This window comes from Podarcis vaucheri (genome assembly GCF_965113315.1).
Source record: "Podarcis vaucheri genome assembly, chromosome: 10".
Taxonomy (NCBI): Eukaryota; Metazoa; Chordata; class Lepidosauria; order Squamata; family Lacertidae; genus Podarcis; species Podarcis vaucheri.
The window spans coordinates 33,432,801-33,457,201 of record NC_138748.1 but is presented as its reverse complement, the minus strand read 5'-3'; the positions used below and the strand labels follow the sequence as shown (position 1 = coordinate 33,457,201).

General features: G+C 41.8%; 1 protein-coding gene across 4 annotated transcripts in view; it reads right to left on the bottom strand.

Annotated features, from left to right (window-relative positions):
- The window catches only part of SYT1 (synaptotagmin 1), a 344,728-nt gene that overhangs the window by 29,161 nt on the left and 291,166 nt on the right, over positions 1-24,401 (bottom strand). For all 4 annotated transcript variants that reach the window (XM_082241026.1, XM_082241023.1, XM_082241025.1 and 1 more), the window contains exon 8: positions 23,037-23,154. In XM_082241026.1, coding sequence (XP_082097152.1) covers positions 23,037-23,154 — 118 coding nt within the window. The remainder of the gene's footprint in view (positions 1-23,036; positions 23,155-24,401) is intronic.

The window sequence follows — 24,401 nt, the reverse complement described above, 5'->3', positions numbered from 1 at the left end:
ATATAAGTGATGTATTTTCTGTGCCATTTAATCCCCTCCCCCACAAAAAAGAGGTTTTTGCTTCTCACAGATCTGAAGTTATCTATTTTAGAATTACATTTAGTAATGCTGTAAAGGTGCCAAGGGGCAAGCCACAAGGATTATGGGGTCCCAAATTACTAAGCAATCTGGAAACCCTTTAACAACTCACATATAATTCATCCAACATGGTAAGAACATTCATGGCATTTTGATAAGTTCAGAATGCCCTGCACGTATACTGAAGTTGATTCTCCTTGGAAATATTGTTTCAGTTCATATTTCAAGGGATTTTTATCCACTGGTTAGTCAGAAAAGTGCTAATTTGAGGATCACAGAATAAGCAGCGAATGTACATAAAAGTGTAGCGAACTAAAAGATAAATACCAATGGCATTCAGAGAATAAACTAGTTCACTGATGCAGATTATGAAATGCTATGATTAAGTTTGTTATTATACAGTATTTAGAATTACGGTTATATCCTCCCCTCCCCTGGATATTCAAAATCTACAGACCAGATAAGAGATATTGTCACATGATCAGCCTTGAATAGATTTGCATATTAACAGCTTCTGATATGATATTAAGTGATGCTTTAAAAAAGATCAATATTAGAACACTGTGAATAATGTAGAAGCTCTGTCTTTAGGATAAAGGAATCTCCATACCTCAATTAACTGATTTTTTCCTCTAAAACCCTTAGGAAATATGTTGGCAAATATTCTTCTGGATGTAACCAAGGACAAATTTTAAAATCCTGTTGAAATCTCTATCAGAAATAATTCCCTCTTTTCTATATAACACCCATTCATCCATGAATTTATTTGTATGCCGCCTTTCCATAGAGAATCATGATCAAGGCGGATTACAACATGAAAAAAGACATAGTTACAAACATAACAAGCGTAGCCATAATCCAAATTAAACAATTTCTACATATATCATAAGATCTAAAATAAACACACAAAAATGAATAGGATTAACAGCAACAACCCTCCCCCTAACAAACCCTGCTAAATAAGATCCCAGCCCAAGAGTGTGTTTAGCAGCTTCAGCTTTTGTAGCTGGAGTCAGTCAGGGCCCTGCCCTCTCTAGAAAAAGGTCTGCAAGGCTGGAAGTTGTTCTTCCAAGATGCAGATTTGTGAAGCACAAATGACAATAAATGTCTATGCTTGTCTTCAAACTGTAGCATTTACATAACACCTCCTGCTCCAACAATTCCGGTAACTATCTAGCATAGTGAATATGTTATTTGAGTCAAAAACTCTCCCAAGATTTAATTGCTCAATATACTTTCCATTTCCTTTCTTGACATGAGCCTCATGTAGAAAACAAACATCTGCTTGTTTTCGTTTCAAGGATTTTCAACGCCTCTTTCTTTTATTTGGTGACTTCAAACCTTAGGCTTGACAGAGGATAGTTCAAACCTGGCTTGAAAACAAATTGAATCAATATAATTTTAACAAATAAATTAAGGTTTTGCTCATTTAGAGAATACTGTAATTCTCCTGAAGCCTTAGCTAGCTGTTATGCCACCTGTACCATCTTAACAATGAACCATTTGTATTTAAAGAAGTTGTTCAGTCTGAAAGGTAAAGGTAAAGGGGCCCCTGACCATTAGGTCCAGTTGTGGCCGACTCTGGGGTTGCAGCGCTCATCTCGCTTTATTGGCCGAGGGAGCCGGTGTACAGTTTCCGAGTCATGTGGCCAGCATGACTAAGCCACTTCTGGCAAACCAGAGCAGCGCAAAAGACCATGTTGGGAAAGATTGAGGGCACAAGGAGAAGGGGACGACAGAGGACGAGATGATTGGACAATGTTCTTGAAGCTCCCAGCATGAGTTTGACCAAACTGCGGGAGGCAGTGGAAGACAGGAGTGCCTGGCGTCAGGGACGCGGACTTAGAAAAAATATTGGGGGGGCCCGGGAAAGCTCATGAATAATAAATAAGCTCATGAATATGCAAATAAAGTGGCTCCAGCCCTAAATAGGGCAAGCCACGCCCCCCAGCCAGCCGATTGGCTGGCTGGGAGGTGTGGCCAGTCGGGATTCCCGTTCTCGCGGGATTTCCGGCAGTGCCTTGGCAGCCGGGGCTCTCCGATTAGGGCGCGCGGCTGGCTGGCTGGCGAAGGAGCAGGTGGGGAGGAGGCGGGGGACGGCAGCGGCGCTCTGCTGGAAGGGCGCCCGCCCGAGATTATTGGGGGGGCTGAGCCCCCCCCAAATTTTTTTGAGGGGGCTCGAGCCCCCTCAAGCCCCATGGAGTCGGCGCCTATGCCTGGCGTGCTCTGGTCCATGGGGTCACGAAGAGTCGGACACGACTAAACAACGAAACAACGAAACAATCATCTGAATTCTTCAGCTTTTTAGAAATGAAACTTTTTAACGATTTCAGCAATGAAGAAGAGGTTGGTACTTCTTTGCCCTCCTTAGAGCAGTGTTTCCCAACCGGTGTTCCGTGGCACACGAGTGTGCCGTGAGACATCGGCTGGTGTGCCGCGAGATACCTGGAGGGAGGCGGGTGAGTCGGGCGGCGAGAGGCGGGGCGGCGGCGGCGAGGAGAGGTCGCGCCTCCTGCTGCTGCCTGGCGCTCCTCCTCGCAGCCGGCAGCGCTGCCTGGGCGCCTCCGCGCGACTCTGCCTCGCTGGGTTTGGTCTCCCAGCAGAGACGGGTCACACGCGCCCCTCCCTCCCTCCCTCAGCCTGCGCGGAGGGAGAGCCAGAGAGAGGCATCGCTCCTGCGCTCCGAGGCGGATTGAGCGCAGCTGAGAGGAGCTGCCGAGGGAAAAAACTTTCACTTTTGTGCGTCCCTCCCGGCGTGACGCTGCACGCTGACGTCACGGGGCGGGGCTTTAATGGTGGTGTGCCGCGAGATTTTTTTTCAGTAAACAGGTGTGCCGTTGCCCAAAAACGTTTGGGAAACACTGCCTTAGAGGACTTTCCCCACCTTTCTGGCTCTTTTTGCTGATTTCCCCCTGCAGTGCCAAACACTTTGGGGCAAAATTTCTCCCCTCTTCCAATAAAGGGGTATGCATTTCTATAAAACTAGTTAAAACTGTAATTCACAGAAGATGTTAGTTTTATCTCCTTTGAATGCCTGAATAGATAATAAAATGAGTAGCATTTGTCCTACCAAGGAGCTTTCCAGACTGGGGCCAGCCCTGAGGGTTTTTCTAGCTGAAGAGTGTTTATTTTTCTTCTATACACTGGCCATTAACTTTAATGAAAGCTAAGCAGCTGAAAGGCCACACACCACTTTGAAAGAATATGGGCTGGAGATTGATTTGATTAATCTACTTATTTTTAAACATATTTGTACATTTCCATGGCACTTCACACAGCTTAAAGCACACCATTAAATTAAGATTGTCTGGAAAGTGCTGTCAGACCCCATTATCTTGTGAGATGCAACCACTGTTTGGATCGAATGGGAAAAGTTGCCTGAGCTGCAATGCAAACATCAGAGCTAAAACCAACATTCTTTGCTACAAGTTCAACTAGGTGGCTCTGACAAACTAATAAACGTGTAAGAAACTCTTTTGCTAATGTGTAAGGCTGATCTGACAATTTCACTAATGTAGGGTTGCCATACGTCCTGGACATAGCTGGAATACTGCAGTCGGAAGCAGTATTCCAGGCAGAAATTGCAGAAATTGCTAAAAATGTTCTGTGGAAATCCAGAGGTAAGGCAACCCATGTTGTTGGCAAAACTTAATATATATATATATATATATATATATATATATATATATATATATATATATATATGCTTTCGTAGATTTTCACGGGTACAGGAATGCAGGTTTTGGTGTCTTCGGGTGTCTTCCCGTGTAAGAGTCGGGGTGTCTGTGCGACGTTTCGACGAGGTCTCACTCGTCATCTTCAGGCTGGTGCTTTCGGCTTCTTGTTACTGGAACAGTAACAAGAAGCCGAAAGCACCAGCCTGAAGATGACGAGTGAGACCTCGTCGAAACGTCGCACAGACACCCCGACTCTTACACGGGAAGACACCCGAAGACACCAAAACCTGCATATATATATATATATATATATATATATATATATATGTGCTTTCGTCTATATTGCAATTTTGTCAAAAAATCTGAACAACTTTGCCCGGAAAAGCGCAACAAATTTTGTGTTCAGATTTTCACTTTTTGAAATATGGCAACCCTAACTAATGAAAACCTAAGTCGACGATGCAAACCACAGCAAAACAAGTAGATGGCCCCACAGAAGCCAAATATTTCTGAAGTACATGGAGGTAGCTGGTCAGTATCATATAAAATTGTGGGAACGTTTATTTAATTTAGCAGAGTTTAAACGGTCCCCTGTTTGAGTTTATGCAGTTGCTAACTCGTTTGAGTCCTATCAATAATTATACCTTCCTGGTTGATAATCCCTTTCTGTCCCTCTTAAAGAAAACACACATGAATCTGAATCATATTAAGATAAACTACTTTACTATCAGATTCATTCAGGTTTACAGAGTTGTTTCTGAAGGCATGCTTAGGTTACATAACAGAGAACACAGGTTACATAACAGAGAACATAACAGAGAACCTATATACAATCATACCTTGGGTTGAAGTAGCTTGAGGTTAAGCATTTTCGGGTTGCGCTCCACGGCGACCCGGAAGTAACGGAGCGCGTTACTTCTGGGTTTTGCCGCTCACTCATGCGCAGGTGCTCAAAAATGACATCATGCGCATGACGGAAGCGGCAAATCACGACCCGCACACCCGCAGACGCGGGTCGCGTTCACTTCAGGATATGAACGGAGCTCCGGAATGGATCCCATTAGCATCCAGAGGTACCACTGTACTTACTAGATAGTAGTGAGTCATGAGAAGACTGCATCTGAGCAGTTACCAGTTAACACTCCTTGCAGCATCCGACCAACTGACAAAACTGCCTGCCACAAAGAGGCAGTTAGTCCTCTCTTGGAATGTTGGACTTGACTGACAGCTTTATATCCCACAAAAATATCATTAATAACCCCCCACTGGGTGAACACAGTTATTTAAAAAAGAGCTGCAGCTTGCAGGCCATCAAGATGCTGATGGTATGTTCTCTTGCACATTTCAACCCAAGATGCTTTAGCTATGTACCTTGAAATTGCCCATCAACAGTCAGTAGCTGGACAGCAGATGGAGGCAGCACACAGGCAACTAGGTAACAATTTATCTGTCAGGGATCGGACTCTAGAGGGCAAGATGGAGGAGGAATGGTGGAGATCACACTCCCCCCTTCTCCTGACGCTGCAGGAGAGGAGGGAGACAGCCTTGATTTACAGCAGGGCTTTGAGGGGTTTGAGGAAAGTCACAGCTCAGAGACAGACAAACAGAAAAGTTGGGAAGTGTTAGAAGAAGGGGGGGGGGACTGTGGCAGGGCAGCCAGATGACACATTGTCACTGGAAAGTATTTCTGATCCCCCTTCTCCTAGAACACGGCGTTCATTAAGAGTACAGGAACAAAGGACTCAAAAACATTTGACTACAAGTGGCCACCATAAGGGAAGATGCTGTTGTTAGGAAGGAGGGAGGAGCAGCCCAGTTTTGAGCAATGCCATTGTTGAGGCTTGTTGCATTCTTTTGCCTCTCACTATTAGGATTGAATAAATAAAACTCATTTAAAAAGGACTCTACCTTGTTTTCTTTGCTCTTGCTGCAACTGGGGGAGAAGCAAGGCTTTCCTGAAGCCTTGACAGAGCCTTGACATTATCTGACCAAGGTGAGAAGTTTTACATTTCTATTTAAATTAGAGCCATCATTTTAAAATCTGTATATATACAGATAAAATAGCACATGAAATTTTTATGCAAACCGTATGTTCTCTTTGGCCCTCTGCTTTTTGGTGATGAGTTTCCTCTTTTTGTGGGGTGTGAAAGAGGCCATCCTACATGCTTGGAGCTGGACCTTCCCAACTAGATCTATTTCACATACAGTGAAGAGAGGCTACCAAAATTGCAGAATGGCTGGTTGAGGTTAAGGTCTGGTAGACATGTACGGGCTGGTGGGGGAATGTAAATATTTTAGGCAGAGAGTGGTGGGATCCTCATCTGACAGTGTTCACGTAGTCTACATGGTCCACAAGAAATTTTATTTCAACCCACAACCATGCACTGCCTGTTGGCCGTGCTCTGTGCTGATGTACCATCTTGTATTCTTGCTTTTAGAAATGGCCTCAAAACTCAGAAGTAGCAAAATAAGTCATTATGTGACTAAACTTCACTGTTTCCCTTTTAATGAGATCGTTCGTTTTTACTTCAATGCATTATATTGGCAGGCACCACAGAACGCTAAAAATAATATTAAAATGTAGGTGCCTGTTCAGGCCTCTTATTTTGGAACAATGAAAATAGCAAACAAACATCACTTAGTATTTATATTGCGATATTCCTAAATCTTCAAAGCATCTCCTGCACATTATCCAAAATTCATACTCGGCTTCATCCTTATATTACCTTCCTATATGCTAGGAGAAAGCAATACTTTTTTTATTGAATCCATACTGAAAGAAATTATAAGCAGCTATATCTACTGAGGAAAATTGGGATTGGGTGGAGAATAAAAATAAAGAAAAATAACTTCTGAAAATATTTTCAATCAACAGATTAATAGGGTACCACTGCTGTGATTTCCATAAAGTGCATTTTTCTAACCATTGGTGGAGAGCTTGATAACAGATTGATACTGATTACTAAGCCCTTGGAGAAGAAGCTCAGAAATCATTATAAAACACTATAATTAGGTGATGATTTTATCAGTGTTCATGTCACCAGTGCCAAAGAAGAAACCACTTTTCAGCAAGCCAATTCCATCATAAGGCTTACGAAGATATAAATGCAAAAGCTTCTCATTGTCTGAGGCTCCTTTACCATGGCAACTTAAAAATCAGTGGCTTCCAAGTGATTTTAAGCTTAACCACCCTTCCTAACCCTTGAACTGCAGACTACATATTTCAGCCAAGGATATTAAAAAGGTGTATGCATCATGTCCATGAACGTCCAAACCATTTACCCTACAGGAACAAGCAATTATCTCAGGTCTCATCTGGGGCAGACATCACTATATCAGAATTCCCTATTCAAATCCTTCATGAATTTACACCGCACAGTGCCTGGATATACAAGGAACTATAAAGAGGCTTCTCACATGACAATGAGGCTGTTTTTGAAGGGGGCTGGATTTTTTGTGCAGTCTTCCATACAATGACAGACACAATCCTCTCATCATGAGGACTATCTGATAAGAACCATCTAATTCAATAGCAACCTGAAGCAGTCTCAGCTACAGAGGTGCCAAAAAGTTTATGAACACATTTCCCAGGTAACTCAAATGAATGCCTGTATCTCAGCATTCTTAAACCATTTTTAAACTGATCACTCAAAGAATACTCCCTTTTACTTCAGTGGGCTAACACTGGAGCTGGTATGATTGAAAGTGTCCACTCGACAGTACATGGTGGATGTATTCATGCAGACTGTTTAAGAGGACTATTCCGCCTTCAGTGATGAACTTTGACAAATGCTTCAGGGAAGGACAGAGTACACATTTAGGGAGAGGCGCAAAATGCATTTCAGAGTGCTATGCTATGAAATAGATTTAATGCCCTGAAGCAGAGAAACTAAGACTATGACTACAGAATTTTGGTTTTTTTAATCCTTAAGAATTAGGTGCTGTGCCCGATTCTTAGGGAACTCATTTCTGTAATTGGCAGCAATGTAAGTAATGTTAAATGACCTTGGTATTTCTCCTGTTGTGGGATGGAAAAGATCCTTTTGCCCTTGTTACAACTGGACTGAATCCAGTTATTATTCAGCTTCTCCAGATCTGCAGCAAGCTGATAATATCCCCTCTTCAGCGACCTCCCACTGTGTGCTCATTGAATATAGATTGTTCAAGACATCCTTAAAACACTTAGGTAGATCAGTTGAGACACTTGCTGGAGTAGTGTGAGAGCTTTATGGTATTAAAAATGCTGTCTGCTTTTTTTTAAAAAAACGTATATGGGTTTGATCTTGCCCCATGCAGTATTGTACTGTGGGTTGTTTTAAAATTGGAGGCATCATATGCTAATGACTGTTACATTATTTAATGGATTAGCCCTTGACACTGTATTTGAAAGGTTAATTATAAGTTGCTCTTCCCTTTTCATGCTTAAAATTCCTTTCCTTTCAGATTAATGGCATGTTGTCATTATCTGGTGAGCAAGAGTGAAGAAAAAGTAGTACACTGTTGCCTTCCTTATAACTAAGGAAAAACTAAAACAATTCATCAGGCAAACAAAGGCCTCATTCAAGTTCAGATATAGGCCTTTCCCTTGTTTACATAACAAGGCTTTACAACATTCACTATCACACAGAAACACGTCTTTTCATTAACCCTAACTCTTGATTTATGTGGGGCTTATATTCTGGGGATCATACCTAAAGCCAAAATCACATATAGTCAAAATACATTGGGTACAATGGCGGGTGAGATTGCTGAAGTCTTTCCCCCCAGATGCCCACTCCTTTTCTATCCTCTTTTTATTTTATTTTTAAAATGGTTTGCCAACTGCATATATAACATTACTGCCAGCTGTTTTCAAATAAGAACTAGTATCCATTGTGGCTAAATTATAAATTGCCCCTTAATTAATTTCTCTTCCTTAGGTGGGCTTTAATTACTGGTTTAATGACTGGGTCCTTCTCTATGTAAAAAAAGAAAAGCAAAACATAAAATAAAAATAAGGTAAGGAACCAAGAGTTAAAGACCACATTGACAGGGAACAGGTTAAAAAGAGGGCAATTTATGATTCATCCACCGAAGATGCTAAACAAGAAGCAAACCGTGTGCAGCAGCTGCAAGAAGGAAACTTTACCTCAAAGTTACAGAGGATCTTTTGTTGAATGGGACTTCCTAGTAAATATTATCTTGTACGTGCTGATGGGAAATGGAGACCAAAATAGTGTTATATTAAATGCAGTATAGCAGCATTCATTTAATTCCAGCTAACTGCAAAAAGAAATGCTTCAGCAACACTAAAGGGTCCTACTGTGGAAGGAGGCCACTGTAAATTACTTTTGTTCTTAGCATTTTACTTTCCCTAGTGATGCAATCTGGCTGAGAACCGTCCGCTTAGTTTGCAATAATGACTACAATTAAAAGACATGCCACTTCAAGTAATAGGAAATCAGCTAGCCCAAAGATGATTAAAGATAAAAAAGAGGACCCTGGGCAGCAGGCTGCATAAATCAAGGTGCAGATATCTTGTTTTAAAAAGTGTAATTCGTAACCTCAAAGGGACATGCATTATTTTCAGGTAAGGAAAGGAAATATGATTTTAAAATTTCAGTAACACTGAATATATATATATATTTACTGAACATGTGTAAAATCAGTGAAGATACAACAAACAAAGGTCACTGGATAATTTCATGATGTTGTCAACTGTTTTGATAATCTGCCCAGCTCAGGACTTTTATGCAAAGGAAAAGGCAACTGCAAGAATAAATTTCATTTGGTGTCAAGACAGAATGGGTCTTGAACCATTAAACTGAGGCATGGCGTGTGAAGAGTCAGCCTGTGGACCACCATCCAGCTGTGGTCCAAAGGAAACTGCAGGGAGTCCAGCAATGAGGACTCTTTAGCCACACTGAGTCAAATGGCACTTTCATTCTGACTGTGGTGGCCTGGCTAGTCTGAGCAAGCAGTAGCAACTGGGAGAGTGCCATTGCACACAGCGAAAACAGGATGCTGTACTAGATGGGCATTTATCTTGATCCATAAGGACCCTTCTTAAGCTACTCTCTGTTGGTTGCCAGAACAGTGGTGACTGGTGCCCCTTGTGACTGGAAGGCCAGAAGGCAGGGAGACCAAGTGGAGCCAGAGGCAATGACAAACAGGGCTATTCCCTGATTGTTTGCATGGAAGAAGGCAGGAAGGTGGAGGCTGGCTGAGGGCACCAACTGAGGTTGGTGGGGCAGTTTTCCATTTGCCCTAATGGCCCAGCTTCTACTGTGCAGGAAGCCTGCTTTGTGTTCCTCTGCCCTCAACTACTTGTTATGTATTAAGATGAGTTGCAGTTCTCACTCAGGGCCACCAGTATGTAAATGAAGGATTGAAAACTGTCTCTCCTGATTGGTTAGCTAGTTGTAAGTTGTTACTGTTTCAAGTTACTTAGTATTATATAAAGCAGCCAGCTAGGCTGCCGTCAGTCTGATTCCAGGAGAAGTTCTAACTGCTGTAATAAAGACATGTGAATCCAACAGAGCTGTGTCCTTCGTCCATCTTTTCCACTATTCAACAGTACTCAAGACTTGAATATGACACGGTGGTCTTGGAGGCAGAAATTCGAGGCCTGGTTTCTCTTTTAGGAACAATAGTATTGTTGAGAAGATAGCTTCATTAAAGAGAAGTCTCCAGCAGCCTTATCCCAACGAACCCAGACCTGGGCAGGTGTCCTGGAATGTCTCCTCACTTGGAAAATTGGGGTGAGCATCTATGAAGCCTCTGAACGCCCCCACCCACAGTCCTTTTTGGTCATGAAGTGGTGAGAGCAATTCCCTTTGTCTCCCTTGAAAGGTACAAATAGCTGAGGGAGCAAGATCTTCCTTTATAGCTCTATGTGCTTCTCAAGGGTCAAATTAATTCTGCTGGATCTGATATGTAAACATATCCCTTGGGAAAGGAAATAGTGTGCATATGGTCTCTCTCTCTCTCTCTCTCTCTCTCTCTCTCTCTCTGTGTGTGTGTGTGTGAGTGATTTAGGGGAGAAAGAGAGAAGCAGCCAGAGAAGATGGGGCCTACAGTAGTTGCTCAAGAAACAAAATATGCCCATGGGCCTAAAAACATTAGCAACCCCTAAACTAGATAGATGCTTAACTCTCTCGTTTCAATGGCAATGTATGCAAAAGCCACACAATGCCTTTAGATGGCAGCAATACACACAGGCTTCTCCTAGTTTAGATCGGCTCACCTTTGCCTTGTTGCATAGTACTCCTGGAAATAAACAACTTCCAACAAGCGTACAATGCACACACTGACATCCTATTTGGAATGCCTGATTGCTGCAATTTAAAACAAAACAATTCCCTTGGGCTTTTCACATTTAGAAGCAGATTTCATGGATATTTAACTCAATTTCAGAAGTATAATTGAACTAACAATCTGTTCTCTCAGACAGGATGTCCCCTGCCTGATATTATGCAGGCCTGGACAGATGCCAAAGCAGATTTAAATTTACCTCAAAGAATGCCCGACTTTCTCCCCCTAAAAATTAGCTAAGTGTGTGTATGTGTGCAAACACTGTTTGTGGTTGGTTTGCCTCTCTGTAAGCACATCCTTATGCAAACAGAAACAAGACAGGTATGCACAGGTGTCTTTTAGTCTGAAGCAAAACACAACCTACCACTGTTTTATAAAATCTGTTCATGGCTTACATCACCAGGGAAAGGAACACAGATTCCTTGGAACCAATAGACAGCTCTCCCATGTCTTGCCCTATCAGCCCTTTTGCATTTTTGTCATGACAGCATGCATTGCTAGTTAGGAATGAATACCTGCATGCATCATTAGATCTTCTCAATCCAGGTGAGTGCTAGACAACTGGGAGACAAGGAACATAGGCTGCTATCCTATATACCTTTTTCAGTTTGAGGGATGCATCCTTTTCTGGATCACCTTCGAGTGGTGGGCAGGGCCAGAGGAAAAAAGTGGGTAGAGCAATGGTAGATGCAATACAGTAGGCCAGCTTTATTTAATCTATAAATAATATATTTGTATACTGTAATTTCATTTAAAAACATCAAAAGTGGTGTAAACGATTACCGGTATATATATAACTACATCAAAATGAAAAACCCAGATAAGTAGTTACAGATAGGTAGCCGTGTTGGTCTGCCATAGTCAAAATAAAAAAATTCCTTCCAGTAGCACCTTAAAGACCAACTAAGTAAAGACCAGATAAGTAGCTAAGCATAAAAAAAGAGAATTATTTTCTCAATTGTCTGCATAAACCTGGCAGGATACAAACATTTTCAGCAAATGTCAATACAGAAGGTGCTGGCTGATATCTGTTGGAAAGGCATTCCACAGGACTTGGCTGGTGACACTGAAGGCTCTGTTTCTTGTTGACATCAGGTGAGCCTCACCAATTCAGGGTGACAACCAGCGATGATCCCACAGATGATCACATTTCTACACAAGTCCCTCAATATGCATTATTAGAGTTTGTGGACAAGTTCCAGCCAGGCAAAAATACTCCAGAAAGCTGTGAAGCACAGCCAGTAAGAGGCCTAACCTTGGGAGAGTCCCATGGGCCAGACAGAAATCCTTGGAGAGCCACAACTGGAGACAGAGCCTAAGTTTCCCCACCCTTTACATATAGGATAACACTATGTTATGTTTCCTGTCTAGTACTTACATATAGAGTCATACCTTGGGTTACGAATGCTGCGGGCTGCATGTTTTCGGGTTGTGGACTGCGCCGAACCCGGAAGTACCAGGATGGGTTACTTTTGGGTTTCGGCGCTTGCGCATGTGCAGAAGCGCAAAATGACGTCACGCGCATGCACAGAAGCGCCAAATCGCATCACGTGCATGCGCAGACGCAGCACTACGGGTTGCGAACATGCCTCACGCAAGGATCACGTTCGCAACCTGAGGTATGACTGTACACACATATATGGGACCAAGTCTCATTGAACTCAGTAGGCCTTCTGAGTTGGCATGCAAGGGACTGGAGTGATAACGTTTGCGAGGAAAACGGGAGGATTAGCAATTTTTATGCCAGGAAAAGATGGCAAATCCTTAAAAATGTAATTACTCTATATTCAGTTCTGTGCTTCTGCTTAATCCAGCAGATTCCACGAAGAGAGGTTTGACAGCAAGTTCAGGTGTTTTAAACCTCAGGTCTCTTAACGAATTTTGTATCAGGCTGCTGTGAAGCCTGGGCAGATTATTATTAATTATATTAGGGATTTGCCATGACAAAAATACCCGACCTGAGAGATGAAAGACAATTTCTGAACTATAAATGCAAAAGAAAAAAAAAGAAAAGCAGTTTGGTGTAGTGCCAAGAGTGTTGGACTTTGGAGACCTGGGTTCAGATTTCTGCAAGCTAAATCTATTGTGTCTCCATATTGTGTCTCAGTATTGAGGCTTTAGCAATTGGCTTATAGATTGGGAAGGGCACAATGAAATGGTTTGAAAAATTTTGAGGGTGACAAGAGGGCTTTTTTTTCAGTTGGAGCTCACCAGAGCTCAGCTACAACACCTCTTAGGAGGGCACCATTGCCATCCTAAGAGAATAAGACAGAAGTTCATGGTGCGCTCTGGCACCTGTTTTTCTGGCAAAATACCACTAACAATAGTGATGGTAACAGAAATACAGTTAAACAACAACAACAAAAAACCATATAAACTGGTTTAGGAAGTGATTGAGGGCAGGACATACTGAGCCCAATGAAGCCAATGAATACCTTAGACTTTAGCAATTCATTTAAAATAAGAACCAGCTCAAACTTTTGTGAAATTCAAGATGCTTGAATTGGTGCTTGCATTGTTTCGTTAAGATTTTTTTTGGGGGGGGGGGCGTTATGGGTTTGTTTTGTTTTTATTATGTACTTTGTGTTTGTATTTTTATGCTGTGAACTTAGGGTGGCCATATATTGAAGAGAAAAGAGAGGACAACCTGAGCCGCTGCCAGCCTGAGCTGGGGAAAGAGGGGTGCATGGAGCTGCCACCGCCACACCTGTGCACCTCTTTCCCCAGCTCGGACTGGCAGCAGCCATGGCGTGCAGAGCAGCCTGAGCACAAAAAAATGGACATTTTCTTTACAACGTAAAAATCTGCCCAGATAGGCATGTTGTTCCCCAAAAAGGACACGTCTGGGGGTTTCCCCGGATGTATGGCAGGTGTATGTGAACTGCCCTGACATTTTTGAATGAAGGGTGGTATACAAATTTAATAAAAAAAAAAAAAGTTAGTGAGAATAATAATAATAATAATAATAATAATAATAATAATAATAATAACCCTGACTTTATCAAACCAGGAGACTCAAGGTCAGTTTTGTTATTGGCAGTGGATGGAAGCAAAAATCTAAAATTGCTTAGCCTGAATCCTGCAGCTGGGTTAGGCAAAATTGTGACTGTTTGGGTCCAACAAAGGAGATAGGTTCCTGCTTGCTTGCACAACAGGCAGAGGCTGCATGCAGACTGCATTGGATTTCAAGCTTTGCCTGATACAAGTTATATAACCTTCTAATATGGCTTTAGCAAATCATATTAAATATAGCTGGATATCACCGGAAAGCTTTGACCATAAATATTTTGATTTGAGGAGTGTGGGAGATGTAGCTCTTTGTAAATCACCGGGTGGCTCTGCAGAATGAAAGGAATTCCTGCAGAGAACCTTGAACAGAATATTCATCACAGCTTAGAAGAAAGACATCATAATAAACACAAAGCAGGAGAATTACCTCTTTCTTTCTCTTCAAAAGGCAACATTATTAGAAAGGCAATGCATCAAGACAAGGCTTTCTCTCCATTCAGCACTGACTGGGGGTGGGAACACATCCTGCTATTAAAATATGACATTTTTGGTGCAGTTGTTTTTGTGAAGTGCCTGGACAATTAGTGACGAAGGATTGCTCAGCTCTTAAGGTAAGGCTGGCTGAGGCTAAATTTGCATTTGACTGGGGCAGCTGCATCCTATTCTCCCTTCCAGAAAAAAAGCAATGCTTTCCATGCCTTATTGCAGGGAAGGAGCACCACAGAGATGAAACAGTCTTCCTTTGATCCAATAGGTTTTTCAAATGACAGTAATGCACTAGAACACCAGAGCTTCTTACCCGTGCTTTTTATTAATTTCATAAAAAAGTAATGCAGGTTTTCCCAGAGGTTTGTAGGAACACCTGAGTTTATAAAACACTTGCAATGCTGTAAAAATAAAATAAAATAAAATGCATGCACCTTGAAAGTCTTAAACATCTATCTGTTTAGACCACAACTTAAGCCTTGACCTGACTTAAACTTTCAAAGAAAGCTCTATCAGTCTTTGGTGGTGCTCGTCCGTATTTCAGTTTATATGTGTTATTTCCCCCCACACAGAATCATGTTTCCAAAACAAGAAATAAACACATTTTTCAGTGGGTATCTGAAGTGCAGCAGCTTCCTGTATTATTAAAAATAAATTAATCCTGCTGATGAGCCTACGTGCTACTCTGACAGATTGCCCCAAGTGCAGCAAACGCTGGCTGCCGTAATTGGGAGCCTGTAGTATTTAGAAATTTGTTTCACTGCTGCTCCTGTTGTGATGGCAATTTTTTATTATTATTTATCATCCAGAGTGAAAAGTATAACCCATATCCTTATTCTTGTAAAATAGCTAATTATTATTTGCATCTTACAGATACAAGGAACCAAGTGCCGAGAGATATTCCTGTGCATCATTATGATTTCAGAATTGCACCTAGAGGGGAAGGATCGAAAGCTCAGCCCTATACTGTACTCTGCACCACAGAGGCACCAGGGCATACTGGCCCTTCTCCATGAGCCCTAGGGTAGGTCACTACAATTCTAAACAGACAAATTACAACGAGAGTGTCCAAATGGGTGTGTCTGTGTCGAAGGCCAGGATAAAGAGGTGCATCTTCAGGCTATTCATCCAGACTATATGTTTGTCCTTCTGCTTTCCACTGGGAAACTGGATGAGCCCCCAATTTTTACTGCTGTATTGACACAAATGCCAATCAGGTTTTCCACAGATGGGCATTTGCTCCAATTCAGCGCTAAAGAGTGGGTTTTCCTGGGGAAAATGGTAGGGTAAACAGGCAGTCTCTTGAACCCATGCCTAGAAAACCGCTTGGAGCCATGCTTTCTACGAACAGGACAAATCCTTTGGCATACAACAAAAACTACATAATGAAGGTGCCAGGTCCCCACCATCACCTTTGGGGAGGGAATTCTGCAACTTGTGGGCTACTCCAGAGAATGGCCTCTTGAAGTCTTGCCACCCCTCAAACCTAGAGGGCAGTAGAACTACCAAGAGTGTCACCTCTCTCCATCTTAACACCTGAGAAGTGTCTGAAGGGAAGGAGATGGTCTTTCAAATATTTGGGGCCTAAGTTGTTTAGGGCTGTAAACATTAATGTGAGCATCTTGTATTGGATCTGAAAACGAACAAGCAATCAATGCAGGTGTTTTAAAACAGGGGCAATGTGAATTCTAATTCTAATTGGAAGCCCAGCCAATAATCTTGGACCAGTTTGAGGTATCAGAGTAGTCCTCAAGGGCAGCCTGATGGTACATTACATTTCAGCCTGGCAGCCACAAGACTACAGTGGCCAAATCATCTCTGTCCAAAGGTGAGCCAGCTGGTGAACCAAGTGAGAGGTGTATTTTTGCTTGCATCTCTGTAAGCATGAAAAAATGCTAAGGAATATCACTCATTTGAAGGCTAAGCCTTTATTCCTATGTGCACATTTGGAAAACAAAGTGGGACTCATGTAAACAGGTAGGGATTTGAGAGCAATTGAAGTGGCATGTTTCAAGCGTCCTGAACTTTTCAGAAGCAGGTGATAGCTAGTGGTCAGAACACTATGGAATGGAATGCAAATATTCATCCTCCTTTGGTTGATAGAATAATAAATATCCATAGGCTGAGAACTGTTGCCCTTCGGGCAATAACTCAACTACTGTTGTTATGTATAGAATCCAGCACCCCATTAACACAGTTAGTAGTAAAGAAATTTCAAGATAGGCCCACCACTTGATGAAGAAGGTGATTGTGTATATTGTATTTATTTAAAGTATTTTAATGCTGCTCTTCAGTCAAAAAAATAAAAATACCACTAGAGTGGTTTACAACAATTACTAATGGGACAGTTCCTGTCCTCCTTACAATCTAAGAGGCACAAAAGGAAAAGTGATTGGGAGGAGGAAGAAAACAAACTCAGGTGCTGTTTCTCAGTTCCAAATATCTTATATTATTTTTAACACAGAGGATGAAGCAAGCTTCCTTTAGCTGTCTGTCCCTTCTGGTCCCCTCTTTGTCCTGTAGCAGCCCACGTGCTCTCCTGACACTGTGAGTTTCTGCAGCTTACCTGGCTGGGCAGAACCATTGGAAATTTGAGGCTGCATGAACACACCTCTGGAAGCAATTCAGCCAGTGTGTCTATGTGCCCTAACCTCATCACTGTCCCATCCTATCCCTGGCCAGGTAAGTAGCAGTAATGCCAGCAATGGGAGAAAGGCTCTACCCAACCACATGGTACTGCCCTTGCCATGATGTTCTTCTCTCTTGGAAACTGGAGGAGCAGCCTCCCAGTGGTCCTTGGTCCCTTGGCTGATGGTAGAGGACAGTGTGTGCAGCATATCTGTTTGAGTAGTGTACAAGTATATCATTGGGCATGGATGCTGCCTTCTCTATAGGACCACTCTTAGTACAGTACATCTGATTGTGGATACATTGCAGGAAAGCAACTCGAAATTGTTTGGTAAAGCTACTAGTGCTGCATTTTCATTTTAAATTAGTACAGTTGAATATGTAACCACCAGTGTGATGCTGTTTGCTTATTACTCATATAATTCTTTAATGAAACTCAAGCTTTGCTCATAATGCTTATTGGGATTTTCTTCCAGCAAGGTTGTTGGCAAGGTCAGACCACTTGCAGTATATTTCTCTTATTATATTAAATTCATGATGGCTGTCTTTTTAGGGTTTTTTGTGTTTTAATGAAGTTATTAAAATAGAAGGTCTTGCATAATTCATGAGCATTCACATCTCTTTAAAAGTTCTGCCTCTATAAACAATTTTTTGCCTTCTTCTGTAAGCCTTTTTGAATGTGAATAGCGTGTTTAAAATAGATTTCTAATTGCAGAAAACTGTAGTTTCATTTCAAATGCAACAAAATTTGATCACTCAGGAAAGCCTTCTTTGCTGTGCAGATAAGAAAGGGCACAAAAATTTGAACACCTTTCCCTGACAAAATTAATAGAAGAAATGATAGGAAGACCAAGTCCTCTTGGAATCTGTTTGAGGCCCCACTTCTCTATTTGTTTTGGTTCTGTCCTTCACTTTCTTGCCTTGAATGATCTGCAGCACACAGAAAAGTCAAGAAGGCAGAATCTGGGACGTAGTCTAAAGATTAGACAGGCAATCTATATAGTCACTCTTCAAGACATGGGAAGAGTAGGGCAGGTCTCTGGGAAAGTCAGAGCAAGTCCTCAAAGGATCAGGGAGGATGACAGATAGATCTGGACTATAATGAAGTTGTAATTTGAGAAGATCCACAAGAGGATGAAGTTTCCAATTTCCACAATATATCTTTTAACTGGGTTGAAGAAATGGCTGTTCCTATCTCGGACCAGCTATCATCATGTGGCACATGGAGGACATAAATGATGCCTGTTTCCTAGAGGCCATGATTTGAGATCCTTTGACATTCCTATGGTCCTATGGAATTTTAGCACATATTTAGTTACACATGAATATTTAGAACAAATGTTTGCTATGTCCTACTCTGTAGCTGGCTGCTCTAGCAAACTCACTTCATCTTTCATATCAGACATAATGCACATTGACTGTTGGATTACTTTAGCAAACTGGGTCCAGATGTTTAGGTTAATTAAAGATTAAACAGGTAATAATTAAAATTATTTATTTCCAAAGGGACACTTTTGCTTGTAGAGGTAATTTCACCGGCACTAGTAAATAGCTGTTTTCATCATTCAAGAAGCTAAGGTTGATTGGTTTTTCCTTTCAAGACAGGTCTATTTGGGTTTCTGCCTGATGTAATAATTAAACGTAAGATGTAAGATCTGAGCATTTCATGCTAAAATGGGTCAATCTGGACCTGTTGCAAAGACTCTAATGAACATAATGACTGGTCTGTTGTCAACACCAGGTGAGTAGTACATAATATTAAATGCCTATAATTTGAGTTTAGTTAGTTATTAAGAAGAAAGAACAAGTTGAGCTGCAGTTTTTCCAACAATGACACCTAAACTGCAAGAATATCTAGACTTGGAAGTTTACAGAAAATATAACCTTCAAGTAATAAGAAGAAATCAGTAAGTCCAGCAGAACTGGGCTTGTAGTATTTTAAATGGCCTTTTGGCCAAGTCATCAAAAATACAGAGATGGTATTATTCCCCGTGGCTTCTTAGTTGTTGTTGCAACAACTTAGATGAACAAGGACTATCCAGCGTAGACTGACTGTGTTGTGATGCTGGCTCCCCAAGCTGGCACCCTCCAGATGTTTGGAACTGCAGCTTCCATCAAACCCAGCAAGCACAGGCTGTTCAAATTTCCTAGCAATATTGTCTATTTTTGTGAACTACAGGCCGTTTGTGTGGTAAACCAAGCTACCATGAACTTTGGTTTTGTACAATAAACAAGTCATGAATCTAATCATATTTGCAAAATATGTGGCATAAAAAACTGCTATCATATGACTCTCACCCAGAGATTTTTTTTAATCAGTTGTTGTCAGTTGTTTATTGCCCATTTTTAAATATTTCACAAATGCTGATTCCACTAATTTTGTGGAGGAATAGGATACCTTGGGCAGTATGGGGAAAGAGAGGCTCTCAATACTGACCCGTTGACATCTTCCAAGAAATCCCAGCTAAAACGTTAACAACTCAAAATATTATATTAATCAGACTCTGTTCTAAGAAGGAATGAAAACTTGAGATTAGCTACAGCATGTGCTCAAGTGAAGCTCATTACATCTGCCTTTGTTTTCAGAACAGAGGGTATTTCAGGTCCAACCCTACTTTACATTCAGCATATAAAGATGCAACGATGAATAAAGATATCTCTTCGCAATCAGGAAGTGTTTTCTATGGAGATGTAGTCAGAACGGTTAGGTACTGTGTACTCATCTGCTGTGCTGACACTACCCAGTACAGTGGTACCTCGGGTTAAGTACTTAATTCATTCTGGAGGTCTGTTCTTAACCTGAAACTGTTCTTAACCTGAAGCACCACTTTAGCTAATGGGGCCTCCTGCTGCTGCCGTGTTGCTAGAGCACGATTTCTGTTCTCATCCTGAAGCAAAGTTCTTAACCCGAAGTACTATTTCTGGGTTAACGGAGTCTTTAACCTGAAGTGTATGTAACCTGAAGCATATGTAACCCGAGGTACCACTGTACTTGGAAATAGGAGTTGAACACAGCGGCGGAGCATATGCCTGCACTGCCCTGGGCAGGGTGAGCTCCTGAGGGGGGCAGGGCAGAGAGGGTGCCCTCCCACACACCAAAGTTCAGGGTAGGATAGGGGCAGGGAAGCTGCTGCTCACTGTCCTCCTGCTCACCACAGCCGGGTCAGAAATGACCCGACAATGGAGCTGCTGCGGCCGAGTGCGCCTCGCCATGGCTGAGGAGTGCTGCTCTCTGCCACCAGGTCAGAAGAGCTGCCACCGCCGGGTGTGAGGTGTGCCTCCCACTCGCCTGCCATTTTGTCACCCCCCTCAGTCATGACACCCGGGGTGGGCTGCACCCCCTTCCTACGCCTCTGGTTGAACATTTCTGCTTGATGAATTTGATATGAGTTGGGGGAATGATGGGGTGGCAGGATGGGCTGTTGTGGTGATATTGCCCCTTTAAGACTGGTTTATGAGAATGGGTTAAAACCTCAGAAATAATGAGCTTGCATACCGCTGTATAGTGTTAAGGCTTCAAGGCTGGTGTCACAAGGTAATTGGGTAGAAGAGGTGAATGCTCATGGTCTAAGTTCCCATAAATCCTGTATTGGTGGAAGCTCTCGGCAGCCAGCCAGCCAAGCCGAAGTTAGCGTCTATTTGGGCTTTTGACAGCATCTTGTTCTGTTGCTCAGCCTACTGAGATTTAAGTGTATTTATGTTCATTAGCTGAATAAGTTAGTGTTTGTTGTTTTGTTACCTTCTGAGCTATTTTAATCTGTGTAATTATTTGGAGTTTATCACTCCTGTAGAGTTCCGTTTTAGTAAAGTCTGTGTATTATTTTATGAAAGTTGGTCTAGTCTGAGTTCCTGAACCCTTTAATTTTGAACACACTTTTCAGAGCAAGTGTCATCCACCACAGCTGTTCATAGATATTCAAGAGAATTATGGTTATTTGATAAGGCAGTTCCATTTCCAACCATACTTTCACAGTCTCATATTTTTCCATTGTTTTACCTTTTAATGAGGAACTTTTCAAACATTCCACCTCCTCTACATGCATAAACAGCACTTTGCATTCCCCCCACTCAATAATGGGCTCCTCTGGTGACAGTAAGTGTTGCCAATTGTGTGGGGAACTGAATCCCCCACCTCCACACTGATGTACAATGTTTTCTGCTGGAAAAGTGAAAAGCAATTTTGGTTTCAAGGGGAAAGGGGAAAAAATAGCAGTGGGAGAAGAATTATTGGGCTGATGACAAATTCTGCCATTCTTACTTCCACCCACCAAGTAATATCCATGAATATTTCAGAGATTGCAGTTGCCTCATGTGTATCTACTCAGATGACCTCCGAATTGGACTTTTTCAGACAAAGTTTGTGATCTCTGAAAAGATACTGATGTGCAGCTGGGGGTAAGGATAGCTTTGAAAAGCAACTCAGGGGTACAACTAGGGAAGGCGGTAGATATGAAGTGAGTCCTTTTGTTCTAATATCCAAACTGGTAACTTGTGCACCTGCCATACAATGACATATGTTTCTTTTAAAAAGCACAGAGGATGTGCAAGTTCCGACTTGTGAAGCAGGAAAAAGACATGCTTCCACTATCCCCCGATCCTGTGTCACATCTGAAAGCATCTTTAGGCACTTACCTGGAGAATTACACATGTTTGGCCGGTGCTTCTGCTTCAGCAACTAATGGAAGGAATTTCCTCCTTTCCAATTATACCGTGGTCACTTTCTGCTAGGTCACTTTGGGATAACAGGGGACTTGATTAAAGGAGGAGGCAAGGAAGGGTTTAATTGGTAGCACACAGGGCAGTTTAATTGGAGACCACAGGAAAGGAGTCCAATAGACCGGGAGCTACTCGCATTTCCAGAATCTCACCAAAAATGCATCTAAAAATTGCTTTCTCCATATGTATATATACTCCCACGTTAGTACAAAGAGAACCTGAAGCTCCACAACAAGCCACAGAAAAAACGATTGTCTCAAATACACTAGCACTATTCAATGCTAGCTCTCCCTATATATAAAAAGAGATAGATAGATGAATAATATGCCCAGCTATGGAAAGTGCAAGTGATTTCTGGGCATATACTGTACATCTCTGCCACCCAAGCATGAGATATGCAAATCACCCCTTACCATGTTAATTCTATGTGAGTTAAGCTTCCCGTGTTATATTTCTGCACATGAAGCAAATGTCAAGTGTACCTGTTAAGTACACAGTGTCTGAAACATGGGGAAATGATTCTCACTTTAGATTCTGGATCTTGCAGAGATTCAGCTTCTGCTTGGACAATATTATGTCTGAAAAAAGCTATGTACTCGTTCAGCAAAAGCAGAGATAGCTGTGCTTTTTTCATTTCTACAACCCTGGGTTCATCACAGCAATGACTCTCAAGAATTTATTTGCATTAGTTATAATTACTGACAACAAGTCATTATAAATAGTAAGTTGTGATAGGGATAGGTGAGGGAATAGGTAATAAAGGCACACAAGTGACCTGCATAGCCACCAATATTCAAAACCACGGCATGGATGCAGCTCCTGCTTTTACTGAGGCCACTTCCAGACTGTCAGCATGTTGTGGGTAAGATTCATTCGCGTACTGGAAAATCAGGTCGCCGAGTTTAGTGGATCCAATGCTGCTGTGCAACAAACCTGCTTCAGAAAAGCCTGGACTTGATGCAGCATCATATGACCTCCCCACAAACAAATCGGGATGAATGCGCAACAAACGTGTCATCTGGAAGTCATCTCAATGTAAATGTAATGCCTGCATATGAGCAACCATCTTCATTTTTTAATGGTGAGAAACTGTTACTGGACAGCAATGTTAGCACAGCCGCTGTGGTATGCTTCCTGCCATCAGCTTACCTGATAAGCCGCCCACGTCCATCTTCTTCAGATTCTTTGCTTCTAAGATGACAACAGTCAGCTTGCCGGCAGTAGGCACATAGCGGAGGGAGAAGCAGATGTCACCTAGCTTCTCTTGCTGCAAGAAGGAGCAAGGAGAACTGTCATTTATATACCCTTTTAAAAAGTTTACGCCAGGAACATTGTTTTAAACCACAGCTTTTAATATTCAGTTTCAACTATTTCTTGTCAAGCTATTTAACAGCCAGAGAAAGGAGCCCAAGATTTTACTTGCTAAGAAATAGCAAGGAGCCAATTTATACATTACCTTTTGCCTGCTTATGAAAAATATGGAATGACTCACATATGCAAGCAACCTCAACCCCCTAGAATGTAACATGTGAATTGGCTCCAGTAACAAAGTTCTGTGCCGAAGTTTGACACCAGGCCTTTCACAGGTATCTTTTAACTCAATGGACACAATGCTGAGGACATTCGGTCCTATTAACAAGGAGATTGAATTCTTTAACCTAAGACTGGATCCCATAAATTGTGATGGCACACAGGCTTGCTAATGTTCAGGCCATTTGCATAGTTTTTCATGTAGCTCAATAATATCATGGTGTATTTTTTTTTAAAGCCATACATGAGTGTTTGACATTCCTAACTAGTTTTTCTTCACCCACTTTTTAATCATTTTAAACAGTTAGGCTCCTTTAGAGTTGCAAACAGTCTTATTCTTCCCTACCCTTCACCAGCAGATCCCAGGTTACTACTATTTAAAACTCAGCATTAGAAACAGCTAAACACATTACAGACACAGGAACAGGGTGGTCCTAAAACATATTTCTCAGCATGTTTCGGTTTAATCATTTACTTGTGTTTGATCTTGTATTATATTATGTGAACTGCCCTGCGATCTCTTGATGAAAGGTGGTATAAAAATTTAATAAATAACATTAAAAAAAATTAAAATCCAACAGACATCACGGGGGGGAGGGGAATACAATAACAAATAAGGGTGGTTCCTTCACTCTTGGACTGACCCCAAAAAGACAATCTCTTTTGTTCTCTCCCCTTTGGGATTGGTCCACAAATGCAGTTTTCTCCTTTTCTGGGAGCACTAATTGAAGCCAGGTGTTGCTTCTATTGCTGAATTGTAGACTGGATTTTGCTGCAGATGGAAAGTTACCTCCTCAGCTGGTGAAGACAGCTAGGAGCCAAAGGTTTGGTGGCAACCAACCTGGTCAACATTACAGCATGCACACATATACGGTAAATTCCATGGCAATTTCTTGCAGAAAAGGACAGATGTTAGCTTTCAAAATGGCAGGAGGTATTACGATGCATTTCAAATTTGTACTTTCCCAAATTGTGCCCGTAATG